Source organism: Mesocricetus auratus, unplaced genomic scaffold, assembly GCF_017639785.1.
Source record: "Mesocricetus auratus isolate SY011 unplaced genomic scaffold, BCM_Maur_2.0 Super-Scaffold_100011, whole genome shotgun sequence".
Taxonomy (NCBI): Eukaryota; Metazoa; Chordata; class Mammalia; order Rodentia; family Cricetidae; genus Mesocricetus; species Mesocricetus auratus.
This window is the reverse complement of record NW_024429195.1, coordinates 10,946,134-10,973,763: the sequence shown is the minus strand read 5'-3', so window position 1 is coordinate 10,973,763 and position 27,630 is coordinate 10,946,134. Positions and strand designations below refer to the sequence as shown.

The 27,630-nt window shown below is 39.9% G+C and overlaps 1 protein-coding gene across 4 annotated transcripts in view; it reads left to right on the top strand.

The window, feature by feature from the left end:
* The window catches only part of Postn (periostin), a 30,779-nt gene extending 11,686 nt beyond the window's left edge, over nucleotides 1-19,093 (top strand). Inside the window, exons 9-23 of one of the 4 annotated variants that reach the window (XM_005077466.4) lie at nucleotides 405-539; nucleotides 1,409-1,557; nucleotides 2,681-2,817; nucleotides 4,105-4,235; nucleotides 4,972-5,102; nucleotides 5,193-5,295; nucleotides 5,395-5,462; nucleotides 5,789-5,834; nucleotides 8,379-8,459; nucleotides 11,185-11,274; nucleotides 12,055-12,144; nucleotides 12,755-12,832; nucleotides 13,192-13,275; nucleotides 16,722-16,763; nucleotides 18,316-19,093. In XM_005077466.4, the coding sequence (XP_005077523.1) occupies nucleotides 405-539; nucleotides 1,409-1,557; nucleotides 2,681-2,817; nucleotides 4,105-4,235; nucleotides 4,972-5,102; nucleotides 5,193-5,295; nucleotides 5,395-5,462; nucleotides 5,789-5,834; nucleotides 8,379-8,459; nucleotides 11,185-11,274; nucleotides 12,055-12,144; nucleotides 12,755-12,832; nucleotides 13,192-13,275; nucleotides 16,722-16,763; nucleotides 18,316-18,353 (1,403 nt within the window). In that variant the 3' untranslated portion in view covers nucleotides 18,354-19,093. The remainder of the gene's footprint in view (nucleotides 1-404; nucleotides 540-1,408; nucleotides 1,558-2,680; nucleotides 2,818-4,104; nucleotides 4,236-4,971; nucleotides 5,103-5,192; nucleotides 5,296-5,394; nucleotides 5,463-5,788; nucleotides 5,835-8,378; nucleotides 8,460-11,184; nucleotides 11,275-12,054; nucleotides 12,145-12,754; nucleotides 12,833-13,191; nucleotides 13,276-16,721; nucleotides 16,764-18,315) is intronic. The other 3 variants (XM_005077467.4, XM_005077468.4, XM_005077469.4) reach the window with 3 other exon arrangements.
* The last annotated feature ends 8,537 nt before the right edge of the window (nucleotides 19,094-27,630 follow it).

The following is a 27,630-nucleotide window of genomic DNA, read 5'->3' as shown; positions in this document are numbered from 1 at the left end:
TCATGGGCAGCACATGCAAGACCTGGGCCCGGCATCTAGCTTTTCTAAAAGGGTTTCACACTGCTAGTATGTTTCTTGGCAACACAAAGATGGACATTGATAGTAGACTTCTGGTAAAACAAAGGGCATGTCACAGTGTAGAAAGTGCTAAAAGGTGAGTATGTTAAAGAAAAGTACACTAGGAAGACAGGGAGAAAAATCCCCTCTAAAATTATTTGTGTTCATCAAGCCCCTCACATAGAAGCTGGAACCTTCATACAAGGCAGGGTAGGATGTTTTACTGGATTGACACTGAAGTAAATAGCTTACAAGAGTAGAAACGAGCCAGGCATTGATTTAGAAGCCCTGAGATGGGGATCATAACAATGACGGCATTGTTGAAATGGCAATGGTTTATTTTACAGCCAAACAAGTTATTGAGCTGGCTGGAAAACAGCAAACCACTTTCACAGACCTGGTGTCCCAATTAGGCTTGGCGTCCTCTCTGAAGCCAGATGGGGAGTACACTTTGTTAGCACCTGTGAACAACGCATTCTCTGGTATGTGCTGGGTTCTGTTCCTGCTTCCTCCCTGGGGGAACATCTTTCTTCACAGTGATTACTGTGAGCAATCAATACTAGGTGCTTTAGAAAATGTTGATTAGATTTTGCAGTTCAGAAATATAGGTGTCAATTTATAAATGCACAAAAAAACAAAGATGATATGTGTGGATCATGATGGGAAGTTTGTTTTTCATCTAGTTATTGCTACTCACTGCCAATGTTTAGAACACATGCTGAGATCAGTTTTAAAACTTATTTCACAGGGAGATACATAAATTATGAGGAAGAGTTTAGTGAACAAAAGTCAAACTTAATGTTTTTTAGGTATGAAGTTGTAATATATGAAACTGTTAATTAGAGAAATCAGAATTTCTAGAGATACTGTATCTCCCTTAGGTTAATAATGTGTGTATGTTCTGGCACTAAGCTACATCTTGGAGTCTGTGTGCTTTGATCCCTGGACCAGCAAATAAGCATGAACTTACAAATGGCTCATCCACAGTCACCCATGTGAATAATGGACAACTAATTATCAGGAAAAAAGAAAGAAAAAAATAGGCAAACAAACAGAAACTTGGACCACTATAAAGATTTAGATTTTTTGCCAATGACCTTCATGAAAGTGAACAGTCCCTATGTAGATGGAGCCATTGTTTGCCCAATAAGAACTTTGTGGAGATAGTTTGGGAAGGCAGATCAGCTTATACTGGCAGACAGCCTTGCTGGCCTCGGGTATTTAATAGACTCCTTCATGGTATGAGTAAAGGGTACTCATTAATAGCATTAGAGATGCCCACTTTCAGGTTTTTCCTCCAGCCAAGTTATGCATACACAATAATGTTCCTTCCTAATGAATTTATTTACAGACGACACCCTGAGCATGGATCAGCGCCTCCTTAAGCTAATTCTGCAAAATCACATATTAAAAGTAAAGGTTGGCCTTAGCGACCTCTACAATGGACAGATACTGGAGACCATTGGAGGCAAACAACTCCGAGTCTTTGTATACCGCACGGTAAGTGGGTCGGACAAGATTCTATGCTGATCTAAATGTCACACAGTATGTACTGGTCAAAAAACCATAGCAAACGTTCCTCAGACTCATGAAGGTGACTATAAAATTTAATATGATCAGAGATGAGGACAGCTCAAAGAAAGACAATTAGGAGAATGCACCAATGCACTGTGTATGACATATAATCAGCCTTTATGTTGAGTTAAACATGTAGGGTATCCCCTACTGTGGTATCTCCATTCAACAACAGAATTTCTTTTGAATGATTATCATGATGAATTTGTAATGGCCCATACAGATTTCTGAATCCTATGAAATGAAGTGAAAGTAGTGTATCTTGCAGGAATTTTCCTAGAAATATTGACTGTTGGAATTACAGTGCAGCCAAAAGGCTTTGTGCAAAGGGAAGCATTACCTAGAGACTGAATGGCAAGGCACACATTTTAAATAATTCAGCAAATTAGTTTCACTCTCAATTATATATGCACATATATTAAATTATGCATCTATACACACTGGATCATACATATGCATACAGCAAATTATACATGTACACACATTAAATTTTACTTCTGCATACATTAAACGATATATATGTGTATATTAAATCAAACACGGATTTATTCATTTTTTTAAAAGCTGGAAATAAATTAAGGACTAGACATATAACTGATTGGTCTTACTGTCAAAACAATATAGCAAATGTGAGGATCACAAGAAGCACTGAATTGTGGAAATTTATAGCTAATATTAACATACAGAGTACACAGAGAAGCTAGACATAGAATAGGATGCCAGAAAAAAAAACAGAAGTAGAATTCCACACAACCTGCAGTCTGCTATACAATGCACAGGCCCGATGCATGCATACGGCAGCTTGGCTAGCGGTAGGACCGGAGGAGGGTACACAGTAAAGTTACAGGACACTACAGGACTGGAGGAGGGCACACAGTAAAGTCACAGGACACTACAGGACCGGAGGAGGGCACACAGTAAAGCTACAGGACACTACAAACAAGAGAGAGCTGTTTGCTCTGGTTCCATCAGTCCACTGCCTTCTTAGGAGGGCTGGCTCAGATCATGCACACGAAAGGGCATCACGGGTCCTTCTTCGCTCCCCTAGGCTATCTGCATTGAAAATTCATGCATGGTGAGAGGAAGCAAGCAGGGCAGGAATGGTGCCATCCACATATTCCGAGAGATCATACAACCAGCAGAGAAATCCCTGCATGACAAGCTGAGGCAGGATAAGCGCTTCAGGTAAGTCTACCAGCTGTACCCGCACAGAAGGACAAGCCCTGCTGGTGCTATCCCAAGAAGCACTCAGCTTATGGTATTGCCTAACTACATCGGGGACACAACCCCAACACCCAAGCTCAACAAATGTCTTAGAATAAGGAAAGAAAGAGTGTAGGAACCAGAGGATCAGGATGCTTGCTGTGAGACAGTGTCTTCTCTATAGGACAGAGGAGCTCACTAGCAACAACAACAACAACGTGATCACCTAAATAAGACCTTCACAAAGACAATAACAGGTGACACATTAGTGTGAAAGGGGGAAATTTCACACACCTACTCCCCTAGAGAATTACAGGCAATTAATGACTGGTAAGAGAGGGAAAATCCATCCGCTGCAGTGAGGAGCAGCCTAAGAGGTTATCTAACCCCATACCCGCCCTCAACACATGTGCATATCAGCACCACTAAAGGGACTCAGCAGTCTGTGTTTATGTATACGAGTGTGTGTGTGTGTGTGTGTGTGTGTGTGTGTGTGTGTGTGTGTGTGTGTGTACTTAAGGAACAGGAGGTCATGAGTTTGAAGAGTCAGTAGAGGTGGCAACACAAGAGAGGGAGATGGAGAGGTGAAAATGTCATAAACACAGTTCTTGAAGATGAAATTCTAAAAGAAATATAAAAAATACATACAAATGTTTTTAAATTAATACATTTTCCCAGATCTATTTGGTCTGTTCCTGGGGAGTCATTGTATGATTTGGTGGGTAAGCAAAATCTAATAGTCTGATTTACTCCTCGGGATTCTTCTTTTCTTTTCTTTCTTTTTAATTTTAGAAACAATCTTATTTTACATATCAATCCCCCCATTCCCTTGCCCTCCCATCTTCCCATGTCCCCCACCAGCCCCCCACACACTCCCCAAGGATAGTGAGGCCCTGAGGTGCACCAAAGAACATCAATCATTTGGGGAAGAGCCTAGGCCCTCTTTCGTGTATCTGGACTGCAATAGTTGAGATTTTCCTTATAATAGTTTCTTTAAAATTGATAATATAATAAAACTCTCCAATAAAGTATCAAATGAAACAAAGTTTTGTGTCACATAAAATGTGACTGATAATTTTAAAAGAAAACAAGAGGTGGAGAAATTTATAAACTATTTCATCATTTCCCCATTAGGCATCTTACTTCACAGGGAAATTGCATTTAAACACATGAAAATGTGTACATGGATCCCACCCTACTCTGTACAGCGTGGCTGAGTTAACCTACATCTGACACGTACTAAATTAAACGCACATGCTCTGTGTTTAGCATCTTCCTCAGCCTCCTGGAAGCTGCTGACTTGAAAGATCTTCTAACACAGCCTGGAGACTGGACCTTGTTTGCACCGACCAATGATGCCTTCAAGGGAATGACAAATGAAGAAAGAGAGATTCTGATTGGTGGGTATTGGAAATGAAGAAAGGGAGATTCTGATTGGTGGATATTGGAAATGAAGAAAGGGAGATTCTGATTGGTGGGTATTGGCAATGGCAGATAGTCACCCCTCGAATTCAGAATCTTGGCTCTTCCTCCAGCTTTTCTGCCTGTATTTAAGAAAAGAAAAGAAAGCCCCTCAGCCTCACCCCTGGTTTCCTTTATCCTACTTGGGATGTGAGGAGAACCATTCATTAATGTTTATTCATAAACTGCTTACTGTCATACCATAATTTATGGAAAGACACAATTGTGTGATATAAAAGGGAACTGTCATAATTGCAAGACTAATTGGCATAGTTTGAGTTGATTGAAATGACTAACGTTTTGGTAAAGCATTAGCATCCACTTGAAAAAACTGACGTTGTGAGAAACAGAGAACTGGGAAAACAGAGACAACGAAATGTTTTATTCTTATTTTATTCCTTAGTTGTAGGGAGAGATCCAGGTACCCATACTGCTGACCACACCCGTTTTTGGTCTGGCTACAGGTGTGAACAGTACCTAGACCGAACCCAGAAAAGAGAGAGAGTGCTTCTAACCTCTTTCTTTTTCCCACACCCAGTACCCACCTATAGCCAGGCCCAAAACGGGCGTGGTCAGCGGCACTGGTACCTGGATCTCTCTCCCTACACTTAGTCTTGTATCAAAATGTCAGAGAAGCAACACATCATTAAATCAAACCTCTGTCTTTTCCTGCAGGAGATAAAAATGCCCTCCAAAACATCATTCTTTACCACCTGACCCCAGGGGTTTATATTGGAAAGGGCTTTGAGCCTGGAGTCACCAATATCCTGAAGACTACACAGGGAAGCAAAATCTATCTGAAAGGAGTAAGTTACAGCAAGGGACTTATAAAGTGCTCATCATTATTAGGTGGATTCCACACAGTTTCTCCTTAACATTCCCCCTAATTTTCAAAGGTAAATGAGACACTTCTGGTGAACGAGTTGAAGTCCAAAGAAACTGACATCATGACAACAAATGGAGTCATTCACGTCGTGGATAAACTCCTGTATCCAGCAGGTCTGTACTGATTGTGTTGATAGACTAGGACTGTTCAACACGAACGCGGTTTTGGTCGCCCATTTTCTTACCATAGCCATTGAATATTTGTCTCCGTAGACATTCCAGTTGGAAATGATCAGCTCTTGGAAATACTGAACAAACTGATAAAATACATCCAAATCAAGGTACAGAATGCTGTTGGATCTTATTTCTAGTATGTTGAGTAGATGTAGGGTTAACACAAAAACTAGAAATTACTATAGCTTAGTTTTAGTATAGCATTTTGTATAATGCAGTAAACAGGAAAAATACAGCACAACACATATACCTGGCAGTGGATTAATTATTTTATAGCCTTAAAATAATTAGTAGCATACCTGGTGGCTTTTATACTACCTGACATGACTTCATTTCCATTGAGTCCCCTTAGCTGTTTTTATTTTAGCTAGAATCACAATGTCCTTGGTGTGCAAGGTATTTTATGTTACTAAACATGAACCTTTATTTTTAGTTTGTTCGTGGCAGCACCTTCAAAGAAATCCCCATGACTGTCTACAGTAAGTATATGCACAGTTTGGGCTACAAATGGGGGTGATGTGCGAATAAAAGGGGAATAAGTCTCTTTGTATACACAAAGACTGCTGATAATCTGGTATTTAGAATTCCAAATCCTGCAAAACTCACTGTCCTTCAAACAGGGCTTGAGATCTGGAGGAGACCTCATAGACTTGGTCACACCCTCCAATTCTATAGTACCACGCCTCTTCTAATTGGAAACAAGAGTGACAGATTATCTGAAATGAGGGGGAATAAATGAGAAGAGGGCATACAAAAGGGCAGATTGCGAGAAGACACCCCAGAACTATGTGGGAAAGTTAGTAAGTGGGTACAAGGATAGTTTAGCAAAGGAAGGCCACTCACCCTGCCTAACCTGTGCAGACAAATCCTAATTCTACCACATCCAAAACGGGGCAAAGGAACCCCAAGTCTAAGTGATTTTCTTAATCCCCTACACTACCAGATTATCAAGATCAAAATTCAACTACCTAACAACGGCAAAAGACATTTCGCTCTCACCATAAATGCTGCTGTCAGTCATCAAATAACTTCTTCATTATGGTCTCCCCTCCCCTCTTTCCTTCACTGTAGCTTTTAAAGCTGAAGTTCTTTTCATTTTGTTTTGGCTCTTCCACAAAAAAAAACAGTCATGTACGCTAAAATATTACTTTGCTCACATTTATTCTGACTAGAAATGTATTCTGCTTTATGCCATGAATATTCAGTTATCTGATTGTGAACATTTTCCTTAAAATGAATACTAGACATGAAAAAGGGAAAAAAGTCAATATCTGGAGCAAAACAAAATGTCTGCTTCTCCACCTGGTATTACCTCTGCAATCCCAGGGCCAGGCTTTCAGAAATGTCTTAGGGATTCCATTCCATTGGAACCATGATTATTTAGGATGCTCTAAATTCCAGCCACGGAAAAAAAAAACACACCATATAACAAATACAGGAGTACTCCACGGCCTCTGTTCAACAGATATGTGAATCCCCCATGCTATAAATCTTTACAAAAATATTGTTTATCCTTCCCCATTTACCCATATCAGTTCCACTATTGGCTATAGATGACAACACAGTATTTTGTTTATAATGAACTAAAATACTCTTACAGTATTTCATTAATTATGATTGCAAAATTATGCAAATGAAGTAATTTTCCGGCCCACTCAGCAGCCATAAGTAGCTCCGGGGTTTACAACCCAAGGTGGACTGTTGCAAATAGAGGTTCAGGTGGTTTAAAGCGAAGAGTCCACATTCAGGTTCATTTGCTACCTTCTCTCTAATAGTTCTGCAGGTGTGTTAGTGCCTTCTTGTGCCCCCAAAATATCTCACATCCTAAATTTTTATCAGGGAGCACTTTGTTATAAGTTGTCAAAACCAAAATATCTTATGTAGAGAAGGGCAAAAATCAGGAAATCTGTAGACCGGTCCAGATGATTTAAGCCTTCACATAAGCAAAACTACCAACAAACTCAAAATCCTGACGTTCAATTCCTCAGCACCAAGCAACACTTCTAGAAGTGACTGATTATTTCACTTGAACAATAGCAGCAGGGGTCTCTGGGCGTTCCAGGGGGAGAGTCCTGTGTGGCAGAACCACTTGTGGGATCGAGAATTGAAAACACAAATTTGATACATTTTAGAGTTTTATAATTTGAGTTTCCAAACTGTTATGATTGAAAACAGTCCCCATAAAGGCCTAGCACGCATCCCAACTCAAAAGGTTGATACAGCCTAGCAGGTGAGAGCAAGGCCTGAGACTGACAGAAACGCATGTTATGCTACAACCCTGTGTGTCACAATTGTGTTGTGATTGAAGTCTTCTACTAGGATCATCTTTTATGGCCTCTACTTAGGAATGACCCAATGACCTGGGTCATCCAATAAAACTGTACAACTGAAACCCATGACAACCTCACTCAGGAGATGATGTACATTCACCACAAAACCTTATGTTAAAATTATCATAATGAGGCTGCAAATTAAATGGTGATCACATCGTATTTCTTGCAGAAAGCTCGTGACTTCCTGGCTGAAATTTATTCTCATCTAGAACTGTGAATTATGTCCTTTTCCATATTTTCTCCTCTATACCAAATGCATGGGAGTATTTCAGGGGTTCTTTTCTTTCCACATCCTTCTTTTAACTGAGAATCTGACGATGCAATTTAAGGTATTATGAATTGCATGAAATTAATCATGTTTATTTGTCTCCTGTTGCCACGCAGCCAGTATTTTCAAGAAGCACAGAGGAAAGTCAGAGTGTTAGTGGTGCGCTGCAGAGTGGTAGATTTCTAGGTAGGATGCTTCCTCTAGCTAGTGCTTCCCTTCTCTGGAACATAGTCAAGTCACTGGCCTGCAGGAGTCAGCATCTGGACACGAGAAGACAGTAATGTGCCGTGAACATTGCCTGAGACAGCCTGAAAACAGCCCCATAGCTGATAACTGAACACCTTAGAAAGACCAAAAGGGACAACTTCATTGGAGTTGTTTCTATGTAAACTTTGTTCACGCTCCACTTTCTACATTTTCAGCAACTAAAATTATAACCAAACTCGTGGAACCAAAAATTAAAGTCATTCATGGCAGTCTTCAGCCTATTACCAAAACTGAAGGTAAAAGTGAACGTTCTCCATGGTTCCTTCCACTCTGAAAACAAGTACCATGTAATCAACTCATTTCTTTGAATATACCCACATTCTTTTTGAAACTAACATGCTAAATATTTCTTTACAAACAGCATGCTTGTTAATTGCAGATTGTGGAGTGCAATATTTTTTAAAGCAAAGTAGATGGTGCATCCCTAATATTTTCAGTACATTTGCTTGTATTTATTTTCATTTAATTGAGGTTATGTCAACACTAGAACCCGGATGATCACTGAACAAATTAATCATAAATATTTTTGCTGCAGATTCCTTCCTAAAATACACTCTTTAATTTCCAATCACCACCTCACAATCTCCTTTATGCCACTAAAGGAAAAAAATTTCAAAAATATGCAAGAATTTTTCTCAATGAACAACCTAGGAGGGTATAGAAAGTGTACATTAATGAAACACGTAAAAATTACAAACAGAAATGATATAGGTTAAAACTTAGATTGCCAAAACAGAAAAAGAAATAGTGTTGTTTAGTGAGTCAAGTCCCGTATCCTTAATTTCAACTCTGAACCTATTTTATATACATATGTAGTAAATATATACCTCTTATATTTCAAATGTCTCTTTTCTTTCTATACTTACTTTGTTAGCTGATATCAACCTCTTGGTTACTACCTTGATTTCATGCATTTTTATTATCTCTAAGATCAAACTTAAATACCAGTGTTCACATTTATGCATGTTGCAGCAGAATTTGCCACAAAGAACACACGTGTTGTCTTTCTTCCATGAGAAAGATGAAAACAATCTTTTAAAGGAGGGACAGATTATGCCTTTAATTTAATCTTGGGGACTTCATTGTTCTAATTACTCTTGAATTTGGGTTTGTTTTTCATTCTGTGGCATGAGATGGCAACTCAAATTATATGTGTCTCTTCCCTTTAAAGTAACCCTAACTTAAACTCATTGAAAACATAAGGTCAATTCTCTACCTGACTAGCCATGGATATCATTCTTTCTTGGGTCTATAGTTGAGTTATCCTTTAAAATTTGTGCTTAGTTTTTAAAAAATCCAATCATTTCATGTTTTTGTACCTGTTGATGAGGAGAAATTGGTGTTTAACTTTAAAGTGTTTTGCTGACAGTGTATGTTAATCATGTCAGTGACAAATGATCAAAGGATTTTAGCCAAACACAATGGATTTTTTAAAAAGTCATAGTCAATAAAATGTCCCTATAACTAACACACAGCTTCCAAAGCTGAAGTCATTCACATGTGCATGTTCCCATTTTCAAGGCCTCTCCTTCCATGCCTCTTCATTCAACTCATGTTCACCCCAGTCTTTGTCAGCCGGGCTCTATAGATCATTCTTTCTTCAGGTGGGAGCATGCTGAACATCAGTCTACCTGTCTTCTTCCTCATGATCTGGATGGAGATGGGTTGTCTCATCTGTAAATATTCTTTAGTGTAAAACTGTAAAGTGACACTCATGTGTAGCACAACAGAAGAAACAAACACTCCTCTTGGCAAACAGCCACAGCTCCCCATTCAATACTCTCATTCCCCTTTCAGTCTTTGAACTCTGTGAATTCATTGACGCTTTTCTAGTTTTTACTAAATGCATTAGAGTCCAAGACATACTCTTAGAATCTTTTTGTCAAAAAGACATTAAACCAAAATTCAGAATTAAGAATTAAGTGAACAATAGTCACTGTGCTGGATATTATTCCAAGCTATCACATAAATATACAAAAAAGAATTATTTAGTAAAACACCTTCCTTTGTAGTAATATTTAGTAGTAGAAGGTGCTTCCAGAATTTCAATTTGGCTTGAAATACTTATGGTTGATAAAATGGTTTTCTTTCTCTCATTATTTATTACTTAGTTTCTGGGTGATGGTGTACTTTGATGATTTCCAAAAAAGCAAATCAGTCCTCTCAAAGATAATGATAACTCCATTCAGCTATTGAAAAGTACAAGTTAAATGTACTGAATTGAGTAATTCTCACTCCTGTATAAAACATCCCTGATTGACTAATGTAGCAGTTGGCTTCCTAACATTCCAACTGATTTTCTCTGGGAACAAAATCATTTTGCAAGTCAAATCCAGCCCACCGTGCATTTGAAGGGCTGTGTAGCTTAATAAGCCCATGTTGTTGTTTGTATCCTTCTCTTAGTCAAGGTAAGTACTCAAGTCGGTTTTCTTTGAAGCCTAAAACTCATCATCTTCAAGGTAAGTATATTACATTTTTAATGTTCAGTCATATGATCTGAAATAAAAGTTTAAGGTCATGAGTGATAAAAAAATTAAATGCAGTATTTTAGCAAAGATTGGCAGATGATATCCCATGGTAAAGTGTGATTTAAACCATTTGTCACTCAAGCGACTCCAATTTGTACTGTTACTTGATTCCCAGAGAAAGCTACATAAAATACTTCGTGTCGTCATTCCTTACACCCACTAACAGAGGTGATGGGGTGCACAGCTTTCTCGTGCATCACCATAAATGCGAAAGCAGGTGGGTGGGTGGGTTGGCAACATAAACAAATGTGGCTGAATCATTTGTTTTCTTAAATGTTGTCTAACCTAAAAGCAACGGGAAATGCTTAAAACTGATTTCATAAAACCAGAAGCACTGATGTCTATATAACAAGAAATGTGGAAATAAACTTACTTGGGCTAATGTAAGTGGCTGCTTTAATGCGCTAATCTGTCTCCTAAAACAATGTCTCAGGACCTGCAATGACAAAGATCCACATTGAAGGAGAACCTGACTTCAAACTCATTAAAGAAGGCGAAACGGTGACAGAAGTCATCCACGGAGGTATGTCCTGTGCCTTTGCTGGTGTCATCTCTGTGACATTTTAAAATAGAGTTGGTTTGGAATTATCAAACAGCTGATCTTCTCTTGATTTTCATTTTACCCCAGCATTTTACCAGCATTTCGCTAGCTAATCAAGGATACAATGTAGCTCATTTTTAAGTGGGTTCAGTTATAATTTAAGAATTAAGCCCCTGGACCACTTCTTAGGAATATGCAAGTGGTAACCAGGAAATATAATGATTACAGCAATGTAAACACAAAAGACACATTGTTCTCAAAACAGAAGGGGGCTGGTGAGGTGGGTCAGCAGGGAAAGACAGCTTCCCCCAAACCTGACATCTGTGTTAGATCCCGGGGTCCCACATGGAGAAAACATCAAGCCATCTTCTGACCTCCATGGGCACAACATGGTGAGCACTTGTATACACACATGCACACACCCACACACACGTGCACACACGCTCACACACACACACACTAAAACAAAAATGCACTAACCTTTTTAGGGACTGCACTAATAAGCCAGCACTAGGTTTTATTGTAGAATTTCTTGTCCAATGGCAGACTCAGCTTGCCAGCTAAACCCTCTCACTCACCTGAGACCCAAGCATTGCTCAGACTGGTCGGAATGTAGTCACAGTCTGTTCCAACAATGGCTGCAATTGACTCTTAAAGAAGTGTGTTGTTAAGAAACACATTCTTGATTAAAATCTCTAGCTCTGGGAAGTATAAACACCATAAGAGGGTAAGTCACACATGGTTTTCTTTCTCCATCTTCAGAGCCAGTCATTAAAAAGTACACCAAAATCATAGATGGGGTTCCTGTTGAAATAACTGAAAAGCAGACCCGGGAAGAACGAATCATTACAGGTATTTTTAATTCCACACTTGAGCTGTACTCACATTGTAAACACAAGTTATACTAACCCTAAAGTATGTGCGTTACATAAACTTAGCCTTTATCATGGTGACTATTAAGTTACTCTGTTTCCCATTTTCTTTTTGCAAAGAAAAAATACAGTATTATAAACGTGTTTCCTGTTTCTTACTCTGAGACTTTCTTGTAGATATGTTTGTAAACTTGCATTTTTACTCTGTGTATACATATGTGCTTTATGACATTCTGCCTTTAGTTTACAGTTGTTACTGAGTTATTGAATAGTAGGAAGAACTTTTCTTGGGTTTCCATTAATATTAAAAATCTATACATCTACATACCAAGATGACAAATTCAGTATATTTTGTATGAGGCTCACATCTACAAACTAACCCAAAATTCTAAATTTCATTTTCTATGTATTTTACTTATACATTCTGCAAGCACAGTCTTCGCCTTGTATTTTAACATAAGCCAAGTCGAGCATTGTCATAGAGTCTCCGGCTTGGCTTACTCTAGATTGCCGAGTGAGGCCCACATGGTCTAAAACCCTTTTCCTTTCTGCCTTTACAAAAGGAGTTTGAGCACACTTTTTTCCTTTAGGTCCTGAGATAAAATACACCAGGATTTCTACAGGAGGTGGAGAAACAGAGGAGACACTGCAGAAATTCATACAAGAAGGTCAGTATGTCTGGAAAAGTGAGAGTGTGGCATTGAGCCGCGTATCCCACTGGCTAAAGTCAGCTTGAAGGCTTTGGACACTCTGTCTACACCACCTTGCTCCAGTGTTCATATTCCACACCAGCATAAGGAGCTCGTCCAAAACCGGGGTCCAGGCCAATAGGTGGTAGCTATGTGGATTATCTCCTGGTATACTGATTAACAGCTGATGAAAACACTGTACCTGGCGCCAACACCAAAAACTTAGAAAGAGCTGAGCAGTGGTCTGGAGTACTTAATTGAGCAGATGGCAGTATGTGTCATGTCAAATTCTTTTTATTGAGTGAAACCATTTCTGCTGTGAACGTGTACCCTCTCAGAGGTCTCCAAGGTCACCAAGTTCATTGAAGGTGGCGATGGTCACTTATTTGAAGATGAGGAGATTAAAAGACTGCTCCAGGGAGGTTAGTAAAACCCTGACCACTAACCCCTTAACAGGCAATGGAGGAGTGCTTCTGCTTTTTAAAGACTGGGCCTGAAGGCTGTTCCTTAATTAGGTTAAGAAGACAGCACAGTGAGCTGTCTTCAGCAAATTGACTGGTGTGTGTAAGTGGTTGTTTCCCAAAGTGATTGCTGGTTAAACAGTCTTTAAAAAGTTTCAAGATACAAACTGGGGAACAATGAATACCTTTTTGCCTTGACACAGAAAATTGGACAGATTTTTTAACTATATGCAAGAGGAGTGATTTTGCTAGCGTTGAGAAGCCTAAATTTGAAAAAACTTTTTTCATATTTTCAAAAACGTATTCATTGTACCCACGACAAAGACAGGCATGTTTGGGGGAGTCTGTAGGTGCGTAGTTAAGCATAAACATTGCTTTTAGCAACTTGCATTTCCAAAACTGCATTCTTACAAATGGATATATGTTCCTGCTAACTGTTTGAGTGACAATCTATACTCAGGATTATATATTCTTTAGCATATAAAATTAATATTTGAAGTACAGAATGTTCTTGGCCTGTGTCAGATGGACTTACTTTCAAAAGAAAAACAAAGGATTCAAAATATACAAACTCTCCATTATATTTATTCAAACAAACAAAAATAGCCAAGGTTTTAAATATCATTTGTCTCATTGATGGCTAAATAAATGCATTTTAATTCAATTTACTAACAACGAAACATCAGACTAAAAATTATTCAGAGTACAAGTAAATGTATACAACAAGTATGCTCTTATAGTGTATTACAAATTAAGAAAGGCACCTGAAATTTGATGTTAATCTAAAATCCAGCTCAGATGGCGTTCTGTTTACAATTTTTTTTTTGTTTTTTACAAGACAGGGTTTCTCTGTATTGTTTTGGAGCCTGGCCCAGCCTCAAACTCACAGAGATCCGCCTGCCTCTGCCTCCTGAGTGCTGGGATTAAAGGCATGTGCCACCACCGCCTGGCCTGTTTACAATTTTAAAAAATTGTATAACTATATCCATGTAACTCTTCTTAAGATCTTGTATGTTTCTGGAAGTCATTTTTGCTTATTTTAATGTAGATAACACTTCTGGATTTGTAACAATAATTTTTTTCAACCAACAATGTATTTTTTTAGTATGTATACACACATACTGAAAAATACATGGTTTCCTTCCAAAAGGAAATGGCATATGGCAAATTCTTAGGCCGTAATGAAGCCAAAGAGTGTTTGATGATGTAACACAGTACAGGAATCACTAAGCAATTCTCTGCCATAAAAGCAGAGGGCCTAGAAGCCAGAGCAAACACATTGTGAAATATAAATTGAATTCTTTGTTTTTCTTGTTAACCCTTGCTATAGTCAGCAGCTTTGAGGAATGGCAGTGCTTTTTAGAGAATTAATTAGAACCTGCTTCATTTATATTGTTTCATTTCCATAGACTTAAACTGTGGGTAAGTATGTTTCTCCTCCTTTAATTATTAAGACTCTGAAATTTTTCTTTGAAATGGCACTTTAACTAGTAAAGAAGTGATTCCCCTTCTTAGAATATATACCTACATTCCAAGAAAATGTTGCTTTCTCTTTAATTAATAAAGCTATGTCTATATCTGTTTCTCTCAGAGTTTCTTTCGCTTCTCTGGATGTGAACTGCCCATAGATCCATAAGGCATGGGTTTCAAGAGTATCACTTTAGAAGGCTTAGTGCAATATTCCCCAGGATTTTTCTTTTCTTAAAAAGGGGCGTGTGGACCTGGGGAGATAGCTGGGAAGGAAAGAACATGTACTGCTCTCTCAAAGTACTGGGATTTGGTTCTCAACAGCACGTAGCAGCCTTCAACTGCCTGTAACTCCAGTTCCAGGGACCTCTGATGCCCTCTTCTGGTCTTCACTGTCACTACACCCACATGATGCATATAAACTCACACATATGAACATACACATAAATAATAAATAAATGAATCTTTTAAAAGATTCACAATGTGCAATATAATTACAGTATATAGGCCTTAACTGAAAACGTTAGACTTCTTTTTCTAGCTCTCTAAACATCAAGTTGCCACTGAGGCACAAGCATCCCATTGACTTCAGGTATCTGTTTACTCTCTCACGCCCACCTCTGTAATGGGTCACTTCTTAAAGCTCTTTCATTTTGAGATATCTGAGAGCATGGAGAGCAAATTCTGGCTCTGCATTTTATTATAACTTCCTTCTAAGATGTTTATGAGCCTCACTGAGCATTTCTAATTTGGATTCTGTCATAGCAGAGTAATGGTAATTGACATATTTAATCGTCAGACACTACCAAATGTATGCAAGGGAATCAGAAAGCAGTTTTTCATTTGAAAGGGGGGAACCTAGACACTTTTCTTGATCCTGAAGTCAATTTGCAATTAAGTAGAATTTAATAAGCTCACTATAAACCCTACCCTTATTCAGTATTTAAAGTTGCATCTATCTCATTGTGATGATATTTTATAAACCATTATTTTATTATAAAATAAACATGCAGTTAAAGAAAATGTCTATCTGACATGTAATGACTTAGACTTTATAATTCAAGGACATTTACCTCTTATCCACAGGAACCAATCAGTCTTTAATCCCAAATGCCCTCAAAATGAAGATAAAACATGACCATAGGCTCACTAGATGGCCACACCAGGAGTTATATTAAAAGGACTAGAGGATTATGTTTCAACTATAAATCACAAACCGCATGAACATGTGTAACTCTTATACATGAAAAATGTCAGAGCTGGAGAGGTGGCTCAGTGGCTAAGAGCACTGGTTGCTCTTCCAGAGTCTGAGCCCACACGCGGCAGCTCACAACTGTCTGCAATTCTAGTCCAATGAGCTCTACACCCTTTGCTGTGCCCTGCAGACATGAGTCACACATGTGGTGCGCAGACACTCATGCAGTTAAAACACCCCACACAAAAAGTAAAAAAAGTTAAAGAAAGTAATGAAAAGTGTTTTATTATCTATAGCTATTTAATTTCCCAGTGATTTCACAGAAGGGGCAGTGGAATTAGGGAAAGACAACACTGCTACATTTCTAAGCTGTTTATGGGCCTGTAGTGAGAAATTTCAGAGGCACACACACAACAACTGACATATGGGTGTCTTTCTTGGAAGGTGGTGACACATTTTACCAAAAAGTATTCATTGTGAAACTCATTTATTCCATGCAAAATATGGCACAGATTACCAGACTCCAAAAGACACAGCAAAACACCGTGTTTTGGTGTGCTTTCGCTATGATGTGTGGGAAGTAGATAACTTCTCAGTCAGTGTAAAATTCTAAGGACCAGTAAGTTCACTACTCCAGTGACTACAACATGTATGCAATGGTTGCTTATCCTTTTGCCTTTTGCAATGGCCTCCTGACTTTTACCTGAAATCACAAGTGTTTCTAACTATAAATCTTTAATTTTAGACACACCTGCAAAGAAGATTCAAAGCAGCAGAAGGGTTCAAGGTAAGTGTATCAAATATACTAAAGCATGTTTGATAAATTTTGCTATGATGCAAGTTACAGGGGAAAGTGTTTAATGTACCTTTTTTTGAATTTTGAATTTTGGTTTCAGACAAATAGAAAATTTAGTGAGTTTTGATGCAAAGGTTGCTCTGATACCTGTCAAGAAGCAAACTGACTATGTTCTTTATCACTTGACGCTAAGAACAGATCTTAAAAGAAGGGCAATTAGACTTGTGTAAATGGTTAAATGTAGTGAACAGCTACGTTAACTAAGAAAGAAATCCTGGGGCTGGCGAGCTGTTGTCTCAGCAGGTAAGAGCATTAATTGCTCTTGCAGAGGACCTGGGTTCAGTTCCCAGCACCCACATGGTGACTCACAACCATCTGTAACTTCAGTTCCAGGGATTATGGGACCATCTTCTGGCCTTTATGGGTACTGCACACACATAGTACACAGATATACACACAAACATACACATGCAATATAAACAAACACATTTTTTAAATAAAAGAAATGCTTTCCCATCAGAGCAGAGAACATGTAGACTAAAATCCTTGTAAATATTACTCTTGTGAGAGAATTCAACTGAGACATAAGTCAGTTAGTGCTCATATAAGTATTTATATAATTTAACTTTATTATACATAATATTTACTATATGATTTCCTCCATTTTTGCCTTTTTCTAACATCTCTTATATTAGTAATCATTTCAATGTATTGAAACAGCAAGGATTTCCTTTGTAGAGCGTACAAACTTAGAATTAAAATTCTCTAATGCTTAAAATAATTACAGACTAAAAATAAAAGGAATTCACACTTGATAGTGGGGCTGTCTTGGGGGCTCTCCTGGACAGCCTGTTGCTGTCCTGTGTCGTGATTCTCTAGGTTTTTCCACTTCACATGCTCCAACGGTTCATAGATGAGGTGGATGTTGGAGGGGGTCAACTCACAGAACGCTGGTGATAGGTGGGTTGGTGAACCTGCCCACTTTCCCTCATCCTGGCTATCCAGGTGAGCTCTCCAGCGCTGTCTCAGATAGCGTGCCAAATGCAGCCTGCAGAAAGGAGTGGGGCCAGTTCTCATGTTCTCAGGGCCCCAGATCTGGCACACTCACACTCATACCACAGGGCCAGTTCCACTGTTTTGTCCAGGCAAGCTTCAGGGCCCTCTCTTCCGACTGATGCAGGTAGGGGTGGTGGCAGGCACCAGCTCTCCTTACGCCCTCAGGGCCGACTCAACTGCACCATCGAACTGCATATGGTTTTCAAATAAAAGATTTATCATGAATATCTTATGGGCACACCAAACCACTTCACTCTTCTAGAGACTTAAAGTCATGGAGTTTTATATTTTCATATACCTTTAGTTAAAGCATAATGTTTTTCTCTCCATAAAGTGAAGGTAGTATAGAGACAACATAACATAAATAAATCTTACTATAAAAAACAATGATCACTTTTGACGCATACATTTGTAGACAAAACACACTGTTCCTACTCGTGAGAATTGTCATAGTCACATCTAACCCTTGTCATTTCCTTCTACCCAGGAGCTAGAAGACGATCGAGGGAAGGCCGTTCTCAGTGAAAACCCGAAACCCAGACGGCAGAGTTTATATAATCCTAAACGACAATCTGGTTTTAAGGGGAAACTGTAAGAGCCACATTGACCCCAGAATCCGAAATGCCAACAATCAGAAAGTAAGCTCCAAGCAAGTCTGAACATAGATTTCATGTCTTTGTTTAGGAATGAGAAGCAGAAGGAAAACAGTGGTTAGTCTCCTGTGGGGTAGGAACTGAAAGAAATATAGGACCATGCAGGGCTTTTATCATTTCGATGAGAAAAGTTCTGATTGAGTTAGGAATACACCAAATATCATCCTAGTGTCCGGTCCATTATGAATACATCTCTGTTTGATGAGCTCTTACCTCCTCGAGAAGAGAGATGGAAAAACCCAAAGCACACAGTTACCTCTCCATGGGAGGCTAGACTATCAAAAGGAGTGTTCAGTATACAGCAAGTAAACCAAACAAACCACACAACAACCTGTGGCATTACATATTTCTCATGCAATGTGGGTTTCCTGCTAAATGTTGTTGTTTTTACACTTGATTTATACTCTCGAGATGTTTGTCATATGCTTCTTGTGATACACATGTTTTCTCTCAAACATTTCAATAAAACCATTTTTCAGGTACAAAGAGAATTACTTCAGACTGGGTAATTCAAAGCACTCAAGTTTAAGTTAACAATGAGTTTTGACTTTGGGATAGGACTCCATACTTTTTTACTGTTAACAAGTACTCAATAAAGTAAATCAAATAAAATTAGTGTTGCTCAAAATTCTCAAAACATTATGTGATGTTAAAGATCATTACACAATGGGATAATCACAAATTACCAATAATCCGTCTACTATAGCCCTGGACTTCTGTTAAGTTGTTATAATTTAGAAAGTTACTCTCCTCAAAAGGCAAATAGTCAACCAGGTATTCATAATGTACAGTAGGCTATTAGTATAGCTCAGAATGGTATGTGATTTGAAAGATCACTACACAATGGGGTAGCCACAAATCATCAATAACGTGTCTACTCTAACCCTGGACCTGTGTTGAGTTGTTAAAAATTACAAGGTTATTGTCCTCAAAAGGCAAACAGTTAACAAATTAATGGGACGGTGCCCACCCAGCACCCTCCCTACAGTCAGAGCTGCACACTGTATGCACCCATCAATCACCCTCCCTACAGTCAGAGCTGCACACTGTGCACACCCAACACCCTCCCTACAGTCAGAGCTGCACACTGTGCACACCCAACACCCTCCCTACAGTCAGAGCTGCACACTGTGCACACCCAGAACCCTCCCTACAGTCAGAGCTGCACACTGTGCACACCCAACACCCTCCCTACAGTCAGAGCTGCACACTGTGCACACCCAGAACCCTCCCTACAGTCAGAGCTGCACACTGCGCACACCCAGAACCCCTCTCACCTATGTGAGAAAGTAGTGAAGAAAAAAGGAAACTTACTACCTTCCTTTTGTCACTCAAAGCTCTTAAATAACCACTGAAAGAGTTATCATTTCTCTTTCGTAAATACTAGAAAATAGTTCTTGAAAATTTAACTTCTTATTCCCATTTCTTTGTTTTGACTGCTGTGGGGTTTGCATAAGATCTGAACCCACACACAATGATCTTCACTGGTGGGGTGGCCTCCAAATGGTAAGAAAAGAATAGTGTTTTGTTTATTTTGTTCCCACAACCTAAATCCCGAAACCACTTGAAAATGAAACCATTGGGAAGTAGACTAGTAGGTAGCTTCTACAATTTAACAATAAAGCAATTAACCTCCCCATAGCTTACACTTTTATGAAGTATCCTGAAATGCTATGTAAACAGAGACATTTCTGAGAGAGCCTAATTCAGGAAATTCACGAAAAGGGAGCAATTCCACACCATGTCCTTCAAGTGCTGGGTTGTCAGTTATGGGCAACAGAAGACTCAAGATTATAAGAAATATCCCATAAGAAATATAAACAAAAGAGGGAAATTGAAAGAGATATCAGAAGATGGAAAGATCTCCCATTCTCACGGATAATTAGGATTAGCACAGTAAAAATGGACATCCTACCAAAAACAATCTACTGACTCAACACAATCCCATCAGAAATCTAACACAATTCTTTACAGATATTAACAGGACAATTCTCAACTTCCTATGGGGGAAAAACAACAACAACAGCAATCCTGAACAATAAAGGATGCTGGAGGTATCAACATCCCTGATTTCAAGTTGTACTATGTCATGGTCCAGTCTGTATTAGCCCCACGCTGTAGGGGTCATCTATTCCAGACTGATGCCTTTGGGGCTGCAATCTCAACCAGTCCAACAACCCTGGGTCCGACCCTGAGTGGAGGAGTATGGATATCCAACAGCATTAAAGATGAGACAAAGACACCTGGTCATATCAAGAAGTCTCTCAGTTAATACTGAAGGCCACGGTTTATTCTTCCATCATCTTAAGTAACCATCCAAAGGTGGGGGCAATAGGGGAAGGCACCTATTATCATGTATCAAGGGCTGATATCAAATATCCCCCTTAATCCTAGAGACGCTCCTAAGCAGCACATACTCAGGCACTCCACACCAGCCTGTCTGTCTAGCCCTCAGGGTGGGTATAAACTCTCCCTGGCCCAAGTCTTTTGTTATACAGCATAGGAGCCATTCCCAACCAAGGCCAAGCATAGGGCAGTAATCAGCTGACATCTAAAAGACAATAGAAGTTCTGCACGCTTAGAACTCATGGCCATGTAGAACATATCTCCAAAATATTTCGTGGGCCCCAACAGTACTACAGGGATATAGTAATAAAAACTGCATGCTACTGGCATAAAAATAGACACCTTGATCAATGGAATTAATTGAAGAACTAGACAGAAAGTCACACAACCATGTTCATTAGTTTTGATTTTTAAAAAAAGCCAGAAATATACATGGGGAAAAGGTCAGCTTCTTCAACAAATTGTGCTGGTCAAACTGGATGTCAGCATGTAGAAGAATCAAAACAGATATATACACTTATCATCCTATACAAAACTCAAGCCCAATGGATCAAAGACCTCAACATAAATCCAGATACACCGAACCTGATATAAGGGAAATTGGGGAATAGCCTTGAACATGCTGGCACAGGAGACAACTTTCTGAACAGAACACTATTAGTGCAAGCACTAAGATCAATAATTGATAAATGGGATCTCATGAAACCTGAAAATCTTCTGTAAGGGAAAGAACACTGTCAACAGGACAAAATGGCACCCACAGAATGGGAAGAATTTCATCAACTCTACATCTGATAGAGGTCTAATAACCATAATATATAAAGAACTCAACACAGCATGCATCAAAAATACAAATAATCCAATTTAAAATGGGGTGCACATCTAAACAAAAAATTCTCAACAGAAGAATTTCAAATAGGTCAGAAACAAAGAAATATTCAATATCCATAGCCATCAGGGAAAGCAAATCAAAACTACTTTGAGATTCCATCTCACACATGTCAGCAACACAAGACAGCTCACACTGGTGTGGATTTGGCACAAGGGGAACCCTCCTCTGTTACTGGTGGACGTGCAGCCACAGAACCTCCCACCTACAATCTGTCCTGCCTGCAAGATATTCTGGGGCAATGGTGGTGCCGAACCTGTGGGAGTGGCCAACCAATGATTGATTTAGCTTGAGACCCATGCCATGAGGGGAACCCAATCCCCTACACTGCCTGGATGGCCATGAACTGGAGGCCTAGGGTAGAACAAAACCCCAACTGGCAAAAAAAAGTCACTGGAATGATTCCTGCTATACTCCTAGATTCACAGATTGGAGCCTTGTCTAGTCATCCTCTGAGAGGCAACTTCTGGCAGCAGATGGGAGCTGGGTGTAGAGACCCACAGCCAGACCTCGTGCAGAGAATAAGAGACAAAGACAGGACATAGAGAACAAGGGAGAAGGGGGAGGGAACAAGGAAGTGAAGGGAGGGAGCAGGGAGGGGGTGGAAGGGGTATTTGTCCCAGGGGATAAAGAGGAGACAGATGTGGCACTTAGGAAACTGACAGTTTATAAAGTTAAATGGGGAACCATGTGTTAGGATGAGTTACTTCGTTTTAACGGGGTGTATTAATTAGGTGAACCAAAAAAGGGGCTTTTGATTGGTGGACTTCAGTACGCTGATAGCTGTGCCTTGGTAGTCAGCCTCAGAAGAAGGGAGTGGCCAAGTAATGGAAAAGACTTTGGTGACCAGTTTTAGGAATGTCATCTAAGGTTTTTAGCAAGGCAGAAGGAACAGGGAGAAGGGCGAGGCCTGCCAGAGTCACATGCTTCAGTGGGCTAGTGTCCCTTCAGACTGGAGGAGAGGGGAGGAAGTGGGAGAAACTGGGTGGAGTGAGGGGAGGGGAGGCTGCCATCAGATTGTATTAGATGAGACAAGAATCTATTTTCAATATTTTTTTAAAAAAAGACTAACACGCCTTTGTGAGTTCAGAAAGGGGACAGTTTCAATTCTGTGCCTAATTCTTAAATTTCTTTTCCAAAAAATGCGTCTGTCATTTGCCCTAGAAAAATCCTGTTTCATTTTTTTCTGATCTCTCTGTTTTTTGCTCACTGTGGTCTTCGTTTTCTGCCACTCAGCATTTGTAGCCTCCTGGAGCATCGGCTGAAGGTTTGGGTTTGGTTGTTGCTTTTGCTCTGGGAGTGAGCACTAAAAGCTAGATTCCGCGTGACCTACTTCCCACACCGTCCATGTCTTCACTCAGCTCCTTTCACATTTGCCCTGAAACTCAAACAGACCTCGCCACGCTGGAAAGATGACATCTTCTGGACATTTATTACACAGGACTTGCCAAGCACCTTGCCTGAGTCCCCATGATAACTCATCAATCAGGTGCTATTTTTTACTTCATTTGGGAGAAGAGGAAATTGTCAGAGACCTTTTTCCCAACTGGCAAAGAAAAGAAGCAAACTTACAAGCGTTGAATGCACATAGTAGGGCTTTGGAGTCTGAGCTCTTCAGCCTCATGCTGGCACTGAAAAGCCATGCTTTGAGCACAGGGGACCTGACTACGACAACAGAAGTTATCCAGTGGGTGGAAGAGGTGTCCTCATGGTTCAGGACAGGCCACTGCTGTGACAACAGAACAAAAGCTGAACAGGGAAGGCATTCTACTGGGTTATCCATATACTCCCACGGGACTTTTGAAAATGACAACATGCTATGAAGATTCCCATATTTATGTGACTTCATTTCAGAAGCATGGAGGACTCTGCTCCAGCATTGATGTGCCCCACAAACATCACAGACTTACATCAAGTGCAAACGTTAGGGTATGAACCAGTGCAGAATTGCCAATGAGAAGCAGCCAAGGCATCTGGAAGGAGGATGCAGTTTTGTAAAACGCAAACTCATTCTCTTCTGTGAGCCAATAAGATCGGCGGTGGCTTAAGATGCGGAGATTAAGATCAACTCCCATGAGCCAGGCGGTGGTGGCATACACCTTTAGTTCCAGCACTCAGGAGGCAGAGGCAAGCGGATCTCTGTGAGTTCGAGGCCAGGCTGGACCGACAGCCTCCAAAACAATACAGAGAAATACCCCCCCCAAAAAACAAAAACAAAAACAAAAAAAAAGATCAGCTCCCATGGACAAGCTAAGCAAAACCAAGAGCTTCAATCAGCTACGGTCTCCAACAATTTTGTCACCCCGAGCACAGCTGTTTGGTTTGATCTTACACAAATAACATTTTAAAGTGAATGTCTTGACTGGTGATTTTTAAAAATCATCTATTTATATTTCATATGAACTAGTGTTTTTGCTTGCATGTATGTATGCCTGGGTTTTGGATCCCCTGGAACTGGAGCTACAGACAACTGTGAGCAGCCATGTGGGTGCTGGGAATTGAACCTAGCTCCTTTGGAAGAGCAGTGAGTGATCTTAACCACTGAGCCATTTCCCTAGCCCTGACCGGCGATTTTTACAACACTTTATGTACTTATTTTCATAAATCATCAGGGTCCAAGTGACACATTTAGACAATGTGGACATACTAAAACAAAGCTGTTTCAATGAAACAACTGCCTTGGCGATATAAAAGGAAGAAATAGGTTTTTCATTCGTCTTATTCTGGTAGATGAATGTTGGTTTTTACCATTAATGTGTTTTGTCTAATGTTACTTCCTCCTAGTAGAAAAGCCTGGCATGGTGATGTAGACTTGGGTACCATTAACATCAAAGACTTTTTATCTCCATGACCTGGACCAGCAGGTCATTCTTCAGTGACAGGTCCTGAGAGAGAGGACCAGGGCAGAAGGTAAGGAGACAGGATTTCTTGGGATCAGGAGACCTTGTACAAGCTGTCTTGTATCAAGCTCGCTTGTTAAGAAGCACAGCATCTTATGTACTATTTCCAGGGGAGAAGTGGGAAAGACTCAGCAGCAGCTACCATACAATGAGACCGTCCAAAGTAGGCTTGCCAAGCTTTGTTTCACTATGGGAATATGTTGGTATCTCAAGAGCATTACAGACCAAGCACACAGCAGCCTTGGGAGTGATAACTCCAGCCTCTTTACAGGGAAAGGCCAAGTTCCCAGGAACTGAAAGCTTAATTCCTTTGAAGCTCCTGCCCCAGCTGCAAACTGGCCTTGCCAAGTCTGCTCCTGGGCAGGGACACAGCGCTAACCTCTTCGGTCCTTTCGTCAGGAAGTCTGAGATAGCTTTGGGTCTGTCTGGCTCTCCGCACCTCCATCCCCCTTCATCTCCTCCCTGAATGTGGTCTCCTGGATGTGCCTCCAGGCAAGTTCTGGTGTTTCTTACATACACATATTGATCTGTCTGCTCATAAGCCTCAGTTTCTTACTTGACAGAGTGTTTGGAGGCGGCCCTCTTCAACCCATTGTAGCCAACCAGGTGTATCTCCTGACTTTGCTCCTTGAGTAAACACGAAACTACACCTCCCTGCCACCATTTTCTATGGAATTAAAGGTTCTAACGTGCTCCATTTTTTTCATCTCTATTTCTGTGGTTCCCAATGAAACATGGTTTGACTAGATAGCATTTAACCAAAGGTGGGTGAAACAAGATCATTTGCTTCTCCAGAAAGTTTTTTTAAATACTGTGAACTATTTTCCTGAACCAAAATAGCCGTTGCCGGTTGCTCACGCGGTAATGTTTCTCACCATCTTCAGTAGTCATTCCTGAACACTAAGACTGTAAACAACACATTTGGAGGGAAGGATGGCTTGAGAAACCTCCCAGGCTGCTGTTCATCTGTACACATCTGTTGGTGGTTATTAGTCACGAGAAAATGCCTGAGAGTTAACAAGTTTCACTTAAGCTCTCCTGCAAAGTTTCTCCTGTTGGTCAGCCATTATAAGATGCTGACTACACTAGCTCTGCCATGGTCTGAAAAGCAAATGTCTTCCATAGGCTCAAGTTTACAGATCCCTTTCCCAGGTTTAACACTATTTTAAAGACAGTGAAGCCTTTAGGAGGTGACCCAGCTGGTGATAGATTGCTAAGGACTTTTGAGGCTATGCCTGCTGCTGATTCTACTAGGCTGTCACAGCGGCAGCCATGTGCACCATCATGAGGGACAGAGTTACTTCGCCCTGCCTTGTGGCTATGACCAACCACGACCCTCTGAAACGACTAGCCGTACTGAATCCTACTTCCTGTTCATTGCATTTGCCAGCTATTTTGTAAAAATCAATCAGAAAGGTAAACAATACAGACTTTGCTTTCTGCCATAATGGCATCTGTCAGGTTTGTGGTTCTGAGTATTCTCCATGGCCGTCTCTCCCACAAGAATGGTGACTAGAAATATTCTAATGGGCTATTCAGTGCTTTGTGGAATGTTGCAAAAGAACAAGTGTGCTTGGCAGAAGGATTGTCTCGTTGTGTAGCTAACTCCGCTAAAGCAGCCCCACTTGTAAAGACAGGCCAGGGATAACTGTAAACCTGCTGGGTTTTATTATCCAAATGTGGCAATTATCATTTATGCTAAAGTAGGCTTGCCAGATGCACTGACAAATGAATAGACACGGAGTGTAGAATGCTGTAACTTAACTCAGTAGGGCATTTCTCTCAACATAATGAATAAATGGGAATAGGACAGGGGAAACATTTAAAATGTTATATGCTCACATCAAATAATTGACTGTGACTCATTATTTTTAGCCACATTTTCCTGTTTTTCTAGTCATGTGTTTATTAACCAGATCTATTAGTCTGCAAACAACACAAAACTAAACTTGGGAAGAGAATAATTTAATTTTTTGTTTATATACTAGCAAATGAATCGTTAAGCTTGGGAAGAGAATAATTTAATTTTTTGTTTATATACTAGCAAATGAATCAAGAAACTTGTACATTTCAAGAATTAAAGGCTGTTATTCTTGTTATGGATGCTGGTTATTTTGATAATCTATAAACCTAGGCAGAAGGGAAGCAGAATGCTAAGAAAGAGATTGGCTGTCCAAGAGTCACATGTTTGCCCTTTGAACCAATCACTGCAGGGACAGTGCAGTCAGGGCCCTTCAGAAGCAGAAGCAGCTTTCTTACTGCTCAGCAGCTTGGAACCTGCTGACAGCTTTTGTGTGGAGCAAGCAAGGCAATATGGAAGGTTAATCAGGACAACCCAGGCTTCAGAAGACAGGAGGCTCGGATGAGCCACTAGCAGACTTAATACTCTCCTGATGCTCTGACAATACAAATGTGATATAAAGTCATTAGCTCCTTACTTGGTTAAAAGTTCAGACATTTTCTCAAACCAGGAGGTGAAATGAGCTGAACTTCTGTAGCCCCTGAGTTCTACTGATGTTCTCCTGATGTGTACGATGATGCTTGTCCCCTCTTTGGTGTGTCTGTACCTTCCTCCTATTCCTTTATTTCCTTAACAGACATCCTTGATCCAGGAAGAGTCTCATCTTCATCTGTGTCAGGATCTGTTAATTCTAATAACCTAACCTCCTAGAACTCAAGTCTCATAAATACTCGCCCATATGAAGATACACATAAATATGAAAAGTAACCCGAGTTTACATAGACTGGTTTTTCACTTCTAGATGTCTTTATCTATTCCTGGGTGATATAAAACCATTCTCATCACCTTAATGTTTTTCAAATATAAGGCACTAATGGAACACACACACACACAGAAGGAAACTGCTACTTTTAACTACAAAGAACTCATATCTATTTTTATAATGCATCTCCAACAACAGGAAATTCAAGGTCTCCACCAAATGTACATTTTCAAACTGCCAAATCTATATTGTCATAAGTTGGAATGTACACAAGCATGTGCCTAGGACATT